This window comes from Brassica napus, chromosome A1, assembly GCF_020379485.1.
Source record: "Brassica napus cultivar Da-Ae chromosome A1, Da-Ae, whole genome shotgun sequence".
Taxonomy (NCBI): Eukaryota; Viridiplantae; Streptophyta; class Magnoliopsida; order Brassicales; family Brassicaceae; genus Brassica; species Brassica napus.
Genome location: NC_063434.1, coordinates 4547268 through 4561762, shown reverse-complemented (window position 1 = coordinate 4561762; position 14495 = coordinate 4547268). Strand labels below are relative to the sequence as shown.

Sequence of the window (14495 nt, the reverse complement as noted above, 5' to 3'; positions counted from 1 at the left end):
CTATCCAAAAAATATTTTTGTTATCCTAATTTCTAAATCACAAAAACCCAAATCTAGAGTATTTGTTCAATAAATGAAAACTTTCCAAAAATAGCAGTTTTAAGAAAATTATTTAAAAATACAACATATTGATGAAATTCTGAAAAAATCTGAAAGAATACTCAACTATCCAAAAAATATCTTGTTATCCTAATTTCTAAATCACAACCCAAATCTAGAGTATTTCTCAAAAAATGAAAACTTTCCAAAAATAGCAGTTAGTTTTAAAGAAAATTATTTAAAAATACAAACATATTGATGAAAAATTCTGAAAGAATACTCAACTATCCAAAAATATTCTTGTTATCCTAATTTCTAAATCACAAAACCAAAATCTAGAGTATTGTTCAATAAATGAAAACTTTCCAAAAATAGCAGGTTTAAGAAAATTATTTAAAAATACAACATATTGATGAAAATTCTGAAAGAATACTCAACTATCCAAAAATATTCTTGTTATCCTAATTTCTAAATCACAAACCCAAATCTAGAGTATTTGTTCAATAAATGAAAACTTTCCAAAATAGCAGGTTTTAAGAAAATTATTTAAAAATACAACATATTGATGAAAAATTCTGAAAGATACTCAACTATCCAAAAATTCTTGTTATCCTAATTCTAAATCACAAACTCAAATCTAGAGTATTTCTCAATAAATGAAACTTTTCCAAAAATAGCAGTTTTTAAGAAATTATTAAAAATACAACATATTGATGAAAAATTCTGAAAAATACTCAACTATCCAAAATATTCTTGTTATCCTAATTTCTAAATCACAAACCCAAATCTAGAGTATTTGTTCAATAAATGAAAACTTTCCAAAAATAGCAGGTTTTAAGAAAATTATTTAAAAATACAACATATTGATGAAAAATTCTGAAAGAATACTCAACTATCCAAAAATATTCTTGTTATCCTAATTTCTAAATCACAAAACCCAAATCTAGAGTATTTGTTCAATAAATGAAAACTTTCCAAAAATAGCAGGTTTTAAGAAAATTATTTAAAAATACAACATATTGATGAAAAATTCTGAAAGAATACTAAACTATCCAAAAATATGCTGGTTATCCTAATTCATAAATCACAAACTAAATTCTACAGTATTTCTCTAATAAATGAAAACTTTCCAAAATAGCAGTTTTAAGAAATTATTTAAAATACAACATATTGATGAAAAATTCTGAAAGAATACTCAACTATCCAAAAATATTCTTGTTATCCTAATTTCTAAATCACAAAACCCAAATCTAGAGTATTTGTTCAATAAATGAAAACTTTCCAAAAATAGCAGTTTTAAGAAAATTATTTAAAAATACAACATATTGATGAAAAATTCTGAAAGAATACTCAACTATCCAAAAATATTCTTGTTATCCTAATTTCTAAATCACAAAACCCAAATCTAGAGTATTGTTCAATAAATGAAAACTTTCCAAAATAGCAGGTTTTAAGAAAATTATTTAAAATACAACATATTGATGAAAAATTCTGAAAGAATACTCAACTATCCAAAATATTCTTGTTATCCTAATTTCTAAATCACAAAACCCAAATCTAGAGTATTTGTTCAATAAATGAAAACTTTCCAAAAATAGCAGGTTTTAAGAAATTATTTAAAATACAACATATTGATGAAAAATTCTGAAAGAATACTCAACTATCCAAAAATATTCTTGTTATCCTAATTTCTAAATCACAAAACCCAATCTAGAGTATTTGTTCAATAAATGAAAACTTTCCAAAATAGCAGGTTTTAAGAAAATTATTTAAAAATACAACATATTGATGAAAATTCTGAAAGAATACTCAACTATCCAAAAATATTCTTGTTATCCTAATTTCTAAATCACAAAACCAAATCTACAGTATTTCTCTAATAAATGAAAACTTTCCAAAATAGCAGTTTTTAGGAAAATTATTTAAAAATACAACATATTGATGAAAAATTCTGAAAGAATACTCAACTATCCAAAATATTCTTGTTATCCTAATTTCTAAATCACAAACCCAAATCTAGAGTATTTGTTCAATAAATGAAAACTTTCCAAAATAGCAGTTTTAAGAAAATTATTTAAAAATACAACATATTGATGAAAAATTCTGAAAGAATACTCAACTATCCAAAAATATTCTTGTTATCCTAATTTCTAAATCACAACCCAAATCTAGAGTATTGGTTCAATAAATGAAAACTTTCCAAAATAGCAGGTTTAAGAAAATTATTTAAAAATACAACATATTGATGAAAAATTCTGAAAGAATACTCAACTATCCAAAATATTCTTGTTATCCTAATTTCTAAATCACAAACCCAAATCTAGAGTATTTGTTCAATAAATGAAAACTTTCCAAAAATAGCAGGTTTTAAGAAAATTATTTAAAAATACAACATATTGATGAAAAATTCTGAAAGAATACTCAACTATCCAAAATATTCTTGTTATCCTAATTTCTAAATCACAAAACCAAATCTAGAGTATTTGTTCAATAAATGAAAACTTTCCAAAAATAGCAGGTTTTAAGGAAATTATTTAAAAATACAACATATTGATGAAAAATTCTGAAAGAATACTCAACTATCCAAAATATTCTTGTTATCCTAATTTCTAAATCACAAACCCAAATCTACAGTATTTCTCAATAAATGAAAACTTTCCAAAAATAGCAGTTTTTAGAAAATTATTTAAAAATACAACATATTGATGAAAAATTCTGAAAAATACTCAACTATCCAAAATATTCTTGTTATCCTAATTTCTAAATCACAAACCCAAATCTAGAGTATTTGTTCAATAAATGAAAACTTTCCAAAAATAGCAGGTTTTAAGAAAATTATTTAAAAATACAACATATTGATGAAAATTCTGAAAGAATACTCAACTATCCAAAAATATTCTTGTTATCCTAATTTCTAAATCACAAAACCCAAATCTAGAGTATTTGTTCAATAAATGAAAACTTTCCAAAAATAGCAGGTTTTAAGAAAATTATTTAAAAATACAACATATTGATGAAAAATTCTGAAAGAATACTCAACTATCCAAAAATATTCTTGTTATCCTAATTTATAAATCACAAAATAAATCTACAGTATTTTCTCAATAAATGAAAACTTTCCAAAAATAGCAGTTTTAAGAAAATTATTTAAAAATACAACATATTGATGAAAAATTCTGAAAGAATACTCAACTATCCAAAAATATTCTTGTTATCCTAATTTCTAAATCACAAAACCCAAATCTAGAGTATTTGTTCAATAAATGAAAACTTTCCAAAAATAGCAGGTTTTAAGAAAATTATTTAAAAATACAACATATTGATGAAAATTTCTGAAAGAATACTCAACTATCCAAAAATATTCTTGTTATCCTAATTTCTAAATCACAAAACCCAAATCTACAGTATTTCTCTAATAAATGAAAACTTTCCAAAAATAGCAGTTTTTAAGAAAATTATTTAAAAATACAACATATTGTTGAAAAATTCTGAAAGAATACTCAACTATCCAAAATATTCTTGTTATCCTAATTTCTAAATCACAAATCCAAATCTAGAGTATTGGTTCAATAAATGAAAACTTTCCAAAATAGCAGTTTTTAAGAAAATTATTTAAAAATACAACATATTGTTGAAAAATTCTGAAAGAATACTCAGCTATCCAAAAATATTCTTGTTATCCTAATTTCTAAATCACAAATCCTAAATCTAGAGTATTGGTTCAATAAATGAAAACTTTCCAAAAATAGCAGTTTTTAAGAATATTATTTAAAAATACAACATATTGTTGAAAAATTCTGAAATAATACTCAGCTATCCAAAAATATTCTTGTTATCCTAATTTCTAAATCACAAAACCCAAATCTAGAGTATTGGTTCAATAAATGAAAACTTTCCAAAAATAGCAGAGTTTTAAGAAAATTATTTAAAAATACAACATATTGATGAAAAATTCTGAAAGAATACTCACTATCCAAAAATATTCTTGTTATCCTAATTTCTAAATCACAAACCCAAATCTAGAGTATTTGTTCAATAAATGAAAACTTTCCAAAAATAGCAGGTTTTAAGAAAATTATTTAAAAATACAACATATTGATGAAAAATTCTGAAAGAATACTCAACTATCCAAAAATATTCTTGTTATCCTAATTTCTAAATCACAAATTCCAAATCTACAGTATTTCTCTAATAAATGAAAACTTTCCAAAAATAGCAGTTTTTAAGAAAATTATTTAAAAATACAACATATTGATGAAAAATTCTGAAAGAATACTCAACTATCCAAAATATTCTTGTTATCCTAATTTCTAAATCACAAATTCCAAATCTAGAGTATTGGTTCAATAAATGAAAACTTTCCAAAAATAGCAGTTTTTAAGAAAATTATTTAAAAATACAACATATTGTTGAAAAATTCTGAAAGAATACTCAGCTATCCAAAATATTCTTGTTATCCTAATTTCTAAATCACAAATTCCAAATCTAGAGTATTGGTTCAATAAATGAAAACTTTCCAAAAATAGCAGTTTTTAAGAAAATTATTTAAAAATACAACATATTGTTGAAAAATTCTGAAAGAATACTCAGCTATCCAAAAATATTCTTGTTATCCTAATTTCTAAATCACAAAACCCAAATCTAGAGTATTGGTTCAATAAATGAAAACTTTCCAAAAATAGCAGTTTTTAAGAAAATTATTTAAAAATACAACATATTGTTGAAAAATTCTGAAAGAATACTCAACTATCCAAAATATTCTTGTTATCCTAATTTCTAAATCACAAAACCCAAATCTAGAGTATTGGTTCAATAAATGAAAACTTTCCAAAAATAGCAGGTTTTAAGAAAATTATTTAAAAATACAACATATTGATGAAAAATTCTAAAAGAATACTCAACTATCCAAAATATTCTTGTTATCCTAATTTCTAAATCACAAAACCCAAATCTAGAGTATTTGTTCAATAAATGAAAACTTTCCAAAAATAGCAGGTTTTTAAGAAATTATTTAAAAATACAACATATTGATGAAAAATTCTGAAAAATACTTAACTATCCAAAAATATTCTTGTTATCCTAATTTCTAAATCACAAAACCCAAATCTAGAGTATTTGTTCAATAAATGAAAACTTTCCAAAAATAGCAGGTTTTAAGAAAATTATTTAAAAATACAACATATTGATGAAAAATTCTGAAAGAATACTCAGCTATCCAAAAATATTGTTTTTATCCTAATTTCTAAATCACAAACCCAAATCTAGAGTATTTGTTCAATAAATGAAAACTTTCCAAAAATAGCAGGTTTTAAGAAAATTATTTAAAAATACAACATATTGATGAAAATTCTGAAAGAATACTCAACTATCCAAAATATCTTGTTATCCTAATTTCTAAATCACAAACCCAAGTTTACAATATTTCTCAAAAAAAGAAAACTTTCCAAAAATAGCAGTTTTTAAGAAAATTATTTAAAAATACAACATATTGATGAAAAATTCTGAAAGAATACTCAACTATCCAAAAATATTCTTGTTATCCTAATTTCTAAATCACAAAACCCAAATCTAGAGTATTTGTTCAATAAATGAAAACTTTCCAAAAATAGCAGGTTTTAAGAAAATTATTTAAAAATACAACATATTGATGAAAAATTCTGAAAGAATACTCAACTATCCAAAATATTCTTGTTATCCTAATTTCTTAACCACAAAACCCAAATCTAGAGTATTTGTTCAATAAATGAAAACTTTCCAAAAATAGCAGGTTTTAAGGAAATTATTTAAAAATACAACATATTGATGAAAATTTCTGAAAGAATACTCAACTATCCAAAAATATTCTGTTATCCTAATTTCTAAATCACAAACTAAAATCTACAGTATTTCTCTAATAAATGAAATTTTTCCTAAAATAGCAGTTTTTAGGAAAATTATTTAAAAATACAACATATTGATGAAAAATTCTGAAAAATACTTAACTATCCAAAAGTATTCTTGTTATCGTAATTTCTAAATCACAGAACCCAAATCTAGAGTATTTGTTCAATAAATGAAAACTTTCCAAAAATAGCAGGTTTTAAGAAAATTATTTAAAAATACAACATATTGATGAAAAATTCTGAAAGAATACTCAACTATCCAAAAATATTCTTGTTATCCTAATTTCTAAATCACAAAACCCAAATCTAGAGTATTTGTTCAATAAATGAAAACTTTCAAAAAATAGCAGGTTTTAAGAAATTATTTAAAAATACAACATATTGATGAAAAATTCTGAAAGAATACTAAACTATCCAAAAATATGCTGGTTATCGTAATTTATAAATCACAAAATAAATTCTACAGTATTTCTCTAATAAATGAAAATTTTCCTAAAATAGCAGTTTTTAGGAAAATTATTTAAAAATACAACATATTGATGAAAAATTCTGAAAGAATACTCAACTATCCAAAAATATTCTTGTTATCCTAATTTCTAAATCACAAAACCCAAATCTATAGTATTGGTTCAATAAATGAAAACTTTCCAAAAATAGCAGGTTTTAAGAAAATTATTTAAAAATACAACATATTGATGAAAAATTTTAAAAGAATACTTAACTATCCAAAATATTCTTGTTATCCTAATTTCTAAATCACAAAACCCAAATCTAGAGTATTTGTTCAATAAATGAAAACTTTCCAAAAATAGCAGGTTTTAAGAAATTATTTAAAAATACAACATATTGATGAAAAATTCTGAAAAATACTTAACTATCCAAAAATATTCTTGTTATCCTAATTTCTAAATCACAAAACCCAAATCTAGAGTATTTGTTCAATAAATGAAAAGTTTCCAAAAATAGCAGGTTTTAAGAAAATTATTTAAAAATACAACATATTGATGAAAAATTCTGAAAGAATACTCAACTATCCAAAAATATGCTGGTTATCCTAATTTATAAATCACAAACTAAAATCTACAGTATTTCTCTAATAAATGAAAAGTTTCCAAAAATAGCAGTTTTTAAGAAAATTATTTAAAAATACAACATATTGATGAAAAATTCTGAAAGAATACTCAGCTATCCAAAAATATTGTTTTTATCCTAATTTCTAAATCACAAAACCCAAATCTAGAGTATTTGTTCAATAAATGAAAACTTTCCAAAAATAGCAGGTTTTAAGAAAATTATTTAAAAATACAACATATTGATGAAAAATTCTGAAAGAATACTTAACTATCCAAAAATATTCTTGTTATCCTAATTTCTAAATCACAAACCCCAGTTTACAATATTTCTCAAAAAAAAGAAAACTTTCGTAAAATAGCAGTTTAAAAGAAAATTATTTAAAAATACAACATATTGATGAAAAATTCTGAAAGAATACTCAACTATCCAAAAATATTCTTGTTATCCTAATTTATAAATCATAAAACCAAAATCTAGAGTATTTGTTCAATAAATGAAAACTTTCCAAAAATAACAGGTTTTAAGAAAATTATTTAAAAATACAACATATTGATGAAAAATTCTGAAAGAATACTTAACTATCCAAAAATATTCTTGTTATCCTAATTTCTTAACCACAAAACCCAAATCTAGAGTATTTGTTCAATAAATGAAAACTTTCCAAAAATAACAGGTTTTAAGGAAATTATTTAAAAATACAATATATTGATGAAAAATTCAGAAAGAATACTAAACTATCCAGAAATATGCTGGTTATCCTAATTTATAAATCACAAACTAAAATCTACAGTATTTCTCTAATAAATGAAATTTTTCCTAAAATAGCAGTTTTTAGGAAAATTATTTAAAAATACAACATATTGATGAAAAATTCTGAAAGAATACTCAACTATCCAAAAATATTCTTGTTATCCTAATTTCTAAATCACAATACCCAAATCTAGAGTATTTGTTCAATAAATGAAAATTTTCCTAAAATAGCAGTTTTTAGGAAAATTATTTAAAAATACAACATATTGATGAAAAATTCTGAAAGAATACTCAACTATCCAAAAATAGTCTTGTTATCCTAATTTCTAAATCATAAAACCCAAATCTAGAGTATTTGTTCAATAAATGAAAAGTTTCCAAAAATAGCAGGTTTTAAGAAAATTATTTAAAAATACAACATATTGATGAAAAATTCTGAAAGAATACTCAACTATCCAAAAATATTCTTGTTATCCTAATTTCTAAATCACAAAACCCAAATCTAGAGTATTGGTTCAATAAATGAAAACTTTCCAAAAATAGCAGATTTTAAAAAAATTATTTAAAAATACAACATATTGATGAAAAATTCTAAAAGAATACTTAACTATCCAAAATATTCTTGTTATCCTAATTTCTCAATCACAAAACCCAAATCTAGAGTATTTGTTCAATAAATGAAAAGTTTCCAAAAATAGCAGGTTTTAAGAAAATTATTTAAAAATACAACATATTGATGAAAAATTCTGAAAGAATACTCATTCATCCAAAAGTATTCTTGTTATCCTAATTTCTAAATCACTGAACCCAAATCTAGAGTATTTGTTCAATAAATGAAAACTTTCGTAAAATAGCAGATTTTAAGAAAATTATTTAAAACTACAACATATTGATGAAAAATTCTGAAAGAATAGTTAACTATCCAAAAATATTCTTGTTATCCTAATTTCTTAATCACAAAACCCAAATCTAGAGTATTTGTTCAATAAATGAAAACTTTCCGAAAATAGCAGGTTTTAAGAAAATTATTTAAAAATACAACATATTGATGAAAAATTATGAAAGAATACTTAACTATCCAAAAATATTCTTGTTATCCTAATTTCTAAATCACAAAACCCAAATCTATAGTGTTTGTTCAATAAATGAAAACTTTCCAAAAATAGCAGGTTTTAAGAAAATTATTTAAAAATACAATATATTGATGAAAAATTCTGAAAGAATACTGAACTATCCAAAAATATTCTTGTTATCCTAATTTCTAAATCAAAAAACCCAAATCTAGAGTATTTGTTCAATAAATGAAAACTTTCCAAAAATAGCAGGTTTTAAGAAAATTATTTAAAAATACAACATATTGATGAAATACTCTGAAAGAATACTCATTCATCCAAAAGTATTCTTGTTATCCTAATTTCTAAATCACTGAACCCAAATCTAGATATTTGTTCAATAAATGAAAACTTTCGTAAAATAGCAGATTTTAAGAAAATTATTTAAAACTACAACATATTGATGAAAAATTCTGAAAGAATACTTAACTATCCAAAAATATTCTTGTTATCCTAATTTCTAAATCACAAAACCCAAATCTAGAGTATTTGTTCAATAAATGAAAACTTTCCAAAAATAGCAGGTTTTAAGAAAATTATTTAAAAATACAACATATTGATGAAAAATTCTGAAAGAATACTCAACTATCCAAAATATTCTTGTTATCCTAATTTCTAAATCACAAAACCCAAATCTAGAGTATTTGTTCAATAAATGAAAACTTTCCAAAAATAGCAGGTTTTAAGAAAATTATTTAAAAATACAACATATTGATTAAAAATTCTGAAAGAATACTCAACTATCCAAAAATATTCTTGTTATCCTAATTTCTAAATCACAAAACCCAAATCTAGAGTATTTGTTCAATAAATGAAAAGTTTCCAAAAATAGCAGGTTTTAAGAAAATTATTTAAAAATACAACATATTGATGACAAATTCTGAAAGAATACTTAATTATCCAAAAATATTTTTGTTATCTTAATTTCTAAATCACAAAACCCAAATCTAGAGTATTTGTTCAATAAATGAAAATTTTCCAAAAATAACAGGTTTTAAGAAATTTATTTAAGAATACAACATATTGATGAAAAATTCTGAAAGAATACTTAACTATCCAAAAATATTCTTGTTATCTTAATTTCTAAATAAAAAAACTCAAATCTAGAGTATTTGTTATCTTAATGCACGTCATCGCAAAAGCTACTTTCATCATCATCATCTTAACCAATTTTTTTTCGCTTTGGCTGTATTGATGTGGGCGTGTATGATATTCTACGAAACAAAAGTAATTAACCCTGACCCTACCTTATATATAATATACCCTACATCTGAACAGAACGTTTAATTCAGTAATGCATGCATGCGTGGTTTAAATATTTTTTGGCCGCCTGCGAAGTGCGAACTATTTTCAAAACATAATAAAACGGTAACAAAACGTTTCTTTTATATTCAAAAGGAACATATCTCAAAACTAACTGTGTTGTCATAAACTTCACGTTCCCAAAGACATGACATAATTGATGCTTAGGATCTTTTAGTTCATATTATGTTCGAAACTTTGGATTATTGTGTCTGCGCGCGTATGTGTATGCAGCCATGCTTGTCCACTTGTCCGTTAGAACGTCAGTTTATTCGAGTCGAGTCAAAGCATGATGGCGCGAGCTTAATATATATTTTAACCATGTTGGATTTAGTATATGACGAGTTGAGAATAAAGAATACTCCATTAACGAAAAAATCATTTATTAATACCACTTATATTGTTAAGAAACAATACATATAGTTTAAAAAAAATACATGTAGTTTCAATATTGTTATGTCACACAAAGAATCATTCATTCTTTCATGTAATTTGAAAAAGGTTTCATTTGTATTAGGTCTCACCAATATTTCCACGTTTCATAATTCAACTTCTTACGTTTCATGACAATATTTTCACCAGTATTTTCTGGTTAATAGTAATGAAATTCAACTGTAAATAGGGCAATTTGTTTGGGGAAATCGAGCATTAGCAAAGCATCAAACAACGAAATTTTTACGTCAACATATTTTTGTATTATGTTTTCTCCGTAACGCACACCGATAATACTATATAGTATATATTATCAACCTTCCATCCAAAGTCTATAATTCAAAGGTGTAGAAAGTCTGCGATTGACTAAAACAATTTGATCCAAAGACTTTTGATTGTTTTCTTTCCACTATAAGTACTTCTTTTGTTAGCCTCTTCATATAAACATTCACCTTTCAAACTCTACAAGACTTCCTAGAGAATCAATATAATTAACAAAATGAGCCACCACAGCCACCTCCTAGTTTCTGCCCTTCAAACCGAGGAAGAAGCAGAGAGGCAGACGCAGTATGAATCCAATAACGGCGTTTGGCGTTTCAAAGGTAGCGACACCGCAGCTAAAGCCTCCAGCGTCACAATGAGAGTTATCGTCTACAAGCTCTTTGATCTTTGCACTCCAGACATCAAAAAGCCTCTTTTACCACTTGCACACGGTGACCCTTCTGTCTACCCTTGTTACCGCACCTCCATCCACGTCGAGAACGCCGTCGCCGATGTCCTCCGCTCCGGCAAGGGTAACTCTTACGGTCCCGCCGCCGGAATCCTCCCTGCTAGACAGTAATATTCACTCTTACCATTTACTCATAAATATTTTCTTTAGTATCCACAGTTTAATCCCTTTTTATACAATATGACATGTATTATTATTTTTCTTTTTGGTAAAAATATGCCTGTATTATTTTATATTGGTAAAAATATGCATATATTATTTTATATTTGGTAAAAGTATGCCTCTATTATTTTATATTTGGTAAAAATATGCCTATATTATTATATTTGGTAAAAATATGCCTATATTATTTTATATTTGGTAAAAATATGCATATATTATTGTCCACAACTACTTAACTTTACTTTGATCTAATGTGTTGTTATTCAGGGCGGTAGCTGATTTCGTGAACCGGGACTTAACGAACAAGGTAACGCCTAACGATATATATATGACCGTGGGATGCAACCAAGGGATAGAAGTGTTGATGCAGGCGCTGGCTGCACCAAACGCCAACATCTTTCTCCCACGGCCTAGTTACCCTCACTACGAGGCTCGTTGTGTCTACAGTGGACTCGAGGTCCGCAAGTACGATCTCCTTCCCGAGAATGAATGGGAGATTGATATCCAAGGCATCGAAGCCATGGCAGATGAGAACACTGTCGCAATGGTTATCATAAACCCTAACAACCCCTGTGGAAATGTTTATTCTTACGATCATCTCAAGAAGGTTGCGGAGATGGCTAGGAAGCTAGGGATAATGGTGATCACTGACGAAGTTTATAGCCAGACAATCTTTGGAGACAATCCTTTTGTTCCAATGGGGGAGTTTGGTTCGATAACTCCGGTTATCACTTTGGGTGGTATATCGAAAGGATGGATTGTTCCTGGTTGGAGAATCGGTTGGATCGCTTTGAATGATCCTAAAGGCATCTTCAAGTCCACAGGGGTCTGCTTTTTTTTCTTCTTCTCTATTTCTGATTATCATTGTAGCTATTGTTATTTTGTAGCTTGTGTTACAAGTAATCACTCTATTCTTTCTTCTTCTTTTTTTTCTTATGATATCAGGTGGCTCAATCTATCCAACAGAATCTTGACATAACTCCAGACGCTAACACTTTGGTTCAGAATGCGCTTCCTCAGATCCTGGAGAAGTCTAATAAAGAGATGTTTGCGAAAAAGAATTCAATACTAAAACAAAACGTGGACTTGGTCTGTGATAAGCTCATGGACATTCCTTGCGTGGTCTGCACGAAGAAACCTGAGTCATGCACTTACTTATTGGTAACACAAACATCTATCTATACTCCTGATGCTTCTTGATCAATCTTTTGTATGACTTCACTATTAACAAGAACAAATATATATGCAGACAAAGCTGGAGCTTCAGTTGATGGAAGACATAGAGGATGATATGGATTTCTGTATGAAGCTAGCCGCAGAAGAAAACCTCGTTTTGCTACCAGGTTAACCAACACCTATTAAAAATGCATGCAGATGAGTACACAATAAATGAAACTTGAAAGTGTAGTAGTTTTAACTTTTCTTGTTTTTTTTTCAGGAGTGGCTTTGGGACTGAAGAATTGGGCAAGGATAACGATTGGAGTAGAAGGTCAAATGCTTGAGGATGCGCTCGAGAGGCTCAGTGGATTCTGCAAACGCCATCTGAAAAAGACAGAGGCTTCTCTTCAATCTCTGAAGCTCATTGACAAAATGGAGAAATCTAAACACCACTCTTCTATACAAAAGACAATATAATACACAACAAATAAAAAGATAAAATAACAAACCCCACTAGGGTTTTCTACAATCATTGTCTCTGTTTTATATAAAACTAGGTCGGCCCGGGCTACGCCCGGGTTTTTTTGTTTAAATTTTAATTTTGATTATATATTTAGTATGGTTATTTTAATATATAGATTTTATAATCTATTATAAAAATATGAGAAGCTATAGATAAATGTAAAATAATTTAAAATATTCAATGTTTTTGTCTTACGCGATTCGAAATTTTTGTATCCATTTTTTTTCATTAAAAATTATATATAAGGTAAAAATCAGAATGAACAAAAATTAAATAAATTTTTATTTTTTCTTAAAGAAATTTTATTTATGGTGCTTAATTAGTTGATTTGCTTACATGTTCCAATACAGTTAAAACTATTTATAACGTTTGTTTCCAATTAGTATATGAGTAACTTAATGGACTCTACCGTTTTAATTTACCACCTTATATATCTTTATGCTTTTTTTTAAATCAGCTGTTTAAAAATTGTAATATTTTGTAGATAAAAAACTTACAACTATGGCACTAAAAATTACAGACTGAGTTCTTACAATAAAAGTTCTGCATTTACAATCCAACTAATTGAACCCATTATCTAAATATTATTTATCTTATTTTCATAGGTGTTTGAAATTTTTTCATTTCAAATTTTTGTTCCACTTAGACCAAAGTCTGTTTTGATGTAAATGCCCCCATTTATAATATATATATATATATGTAATCAATTTTGAACAATGATAATCATAATTTTATCTCAAAATTTGTTGTTGATTCAAAAAAATTATCACCAAAGTATAACAAATTTTGTTATATTGTGATTATTATTTTTTGATGAATTTGTGTAGATATTATATGGTGTTTGTTAATTTTGTTATACAATTTATATTATGAGTGGTTAAAGTTCTTTGTTTAAGAATTTTGGATAACAATTGAATGGTTAGATGTTAGCCTTTATATATATTCTGAGTTATTATTTGAATTAATGAGTGTGTTTTTTGTTTTTTATGCTTAATTATAAATGGATTATTTGTGAAATTATTGTTGTTTTCTATTAAGTACAACACTATTGTATTTTTTTTCATGTCCCAAATACAGTTGTTAATGTTAACCATTCATGAATAAAATGCATTTTATAGTCAATAAGTACAAAATTAGCATGACCACACATAACATACGATCTAACTTATGATATATTTTTGAATTATACATATATTACGCTAGAATCTCAAAAGTTCAATATTCCAGAGAGAATTTTGTTTTTCAGTGTAAATGCTCTATTTTTTTAACTGGAGAAAACTATAATTGGATGTTTTGGACATTATTAGTTTCTGCAGATGGGGATGACATCT

The 14495-nt window shown here is 26.0% G+C and overlaps 1 protein-coding gene across 1 annotated transcript; it reads left to right on the top strand.

Moving 5' to 3' along the window:
- The first annotated feature begins 10494 nt into the window (after positions 1-10494).
- On the top strand, positions 10495-13192 carry LOC106399847 (probable aminotransferase TAT1). Its single transcript, XM_013840320.3, has 5 exons — positions 10495-11428; positions 11751-12309; positions 12429-12644; positions 12733-12826; positions 12922-13192. The coding sequence occupies exons 1-5, from the start codon at positions 11091-11093 to the stop codon at positions 13116-13118; spliced, it is 1404 nt and encodes a 467-aa protein (XP_013695774.2). The 5' UTR covers positions 10495-11090; the 3' UTR covers positions 13119-13192.
- The last annotated feature ends 1303 nt before the right edge of the window (positions 13193-14495 follow it).

Excerpts from the sequence above, each read along its gene's own strand:
- LOC106399847 (XM_013840320.3), top strand. The coding sequence starts at position 11,091 with ATGAGCCACCACAGCCACCTCCTAGTTTCTGCCCTTCAAACCGAGGAA. Across the intron at positions 12,310-12,428 it reads GCATCTTCAAGTCCACAGGG|GTGGCTCAATCTATCCAACA; the intron begins GTCTGCTTTTTT and ends TTATGATATCAG. Across the intron at positions 12,827-12,921 it reads AAACCTCGTTTTGCTACCAG|GAGTGGCTTTGGGACTGAAG; the intron begins GTTAACCAACAC and ends TTTTTTTTTCAG.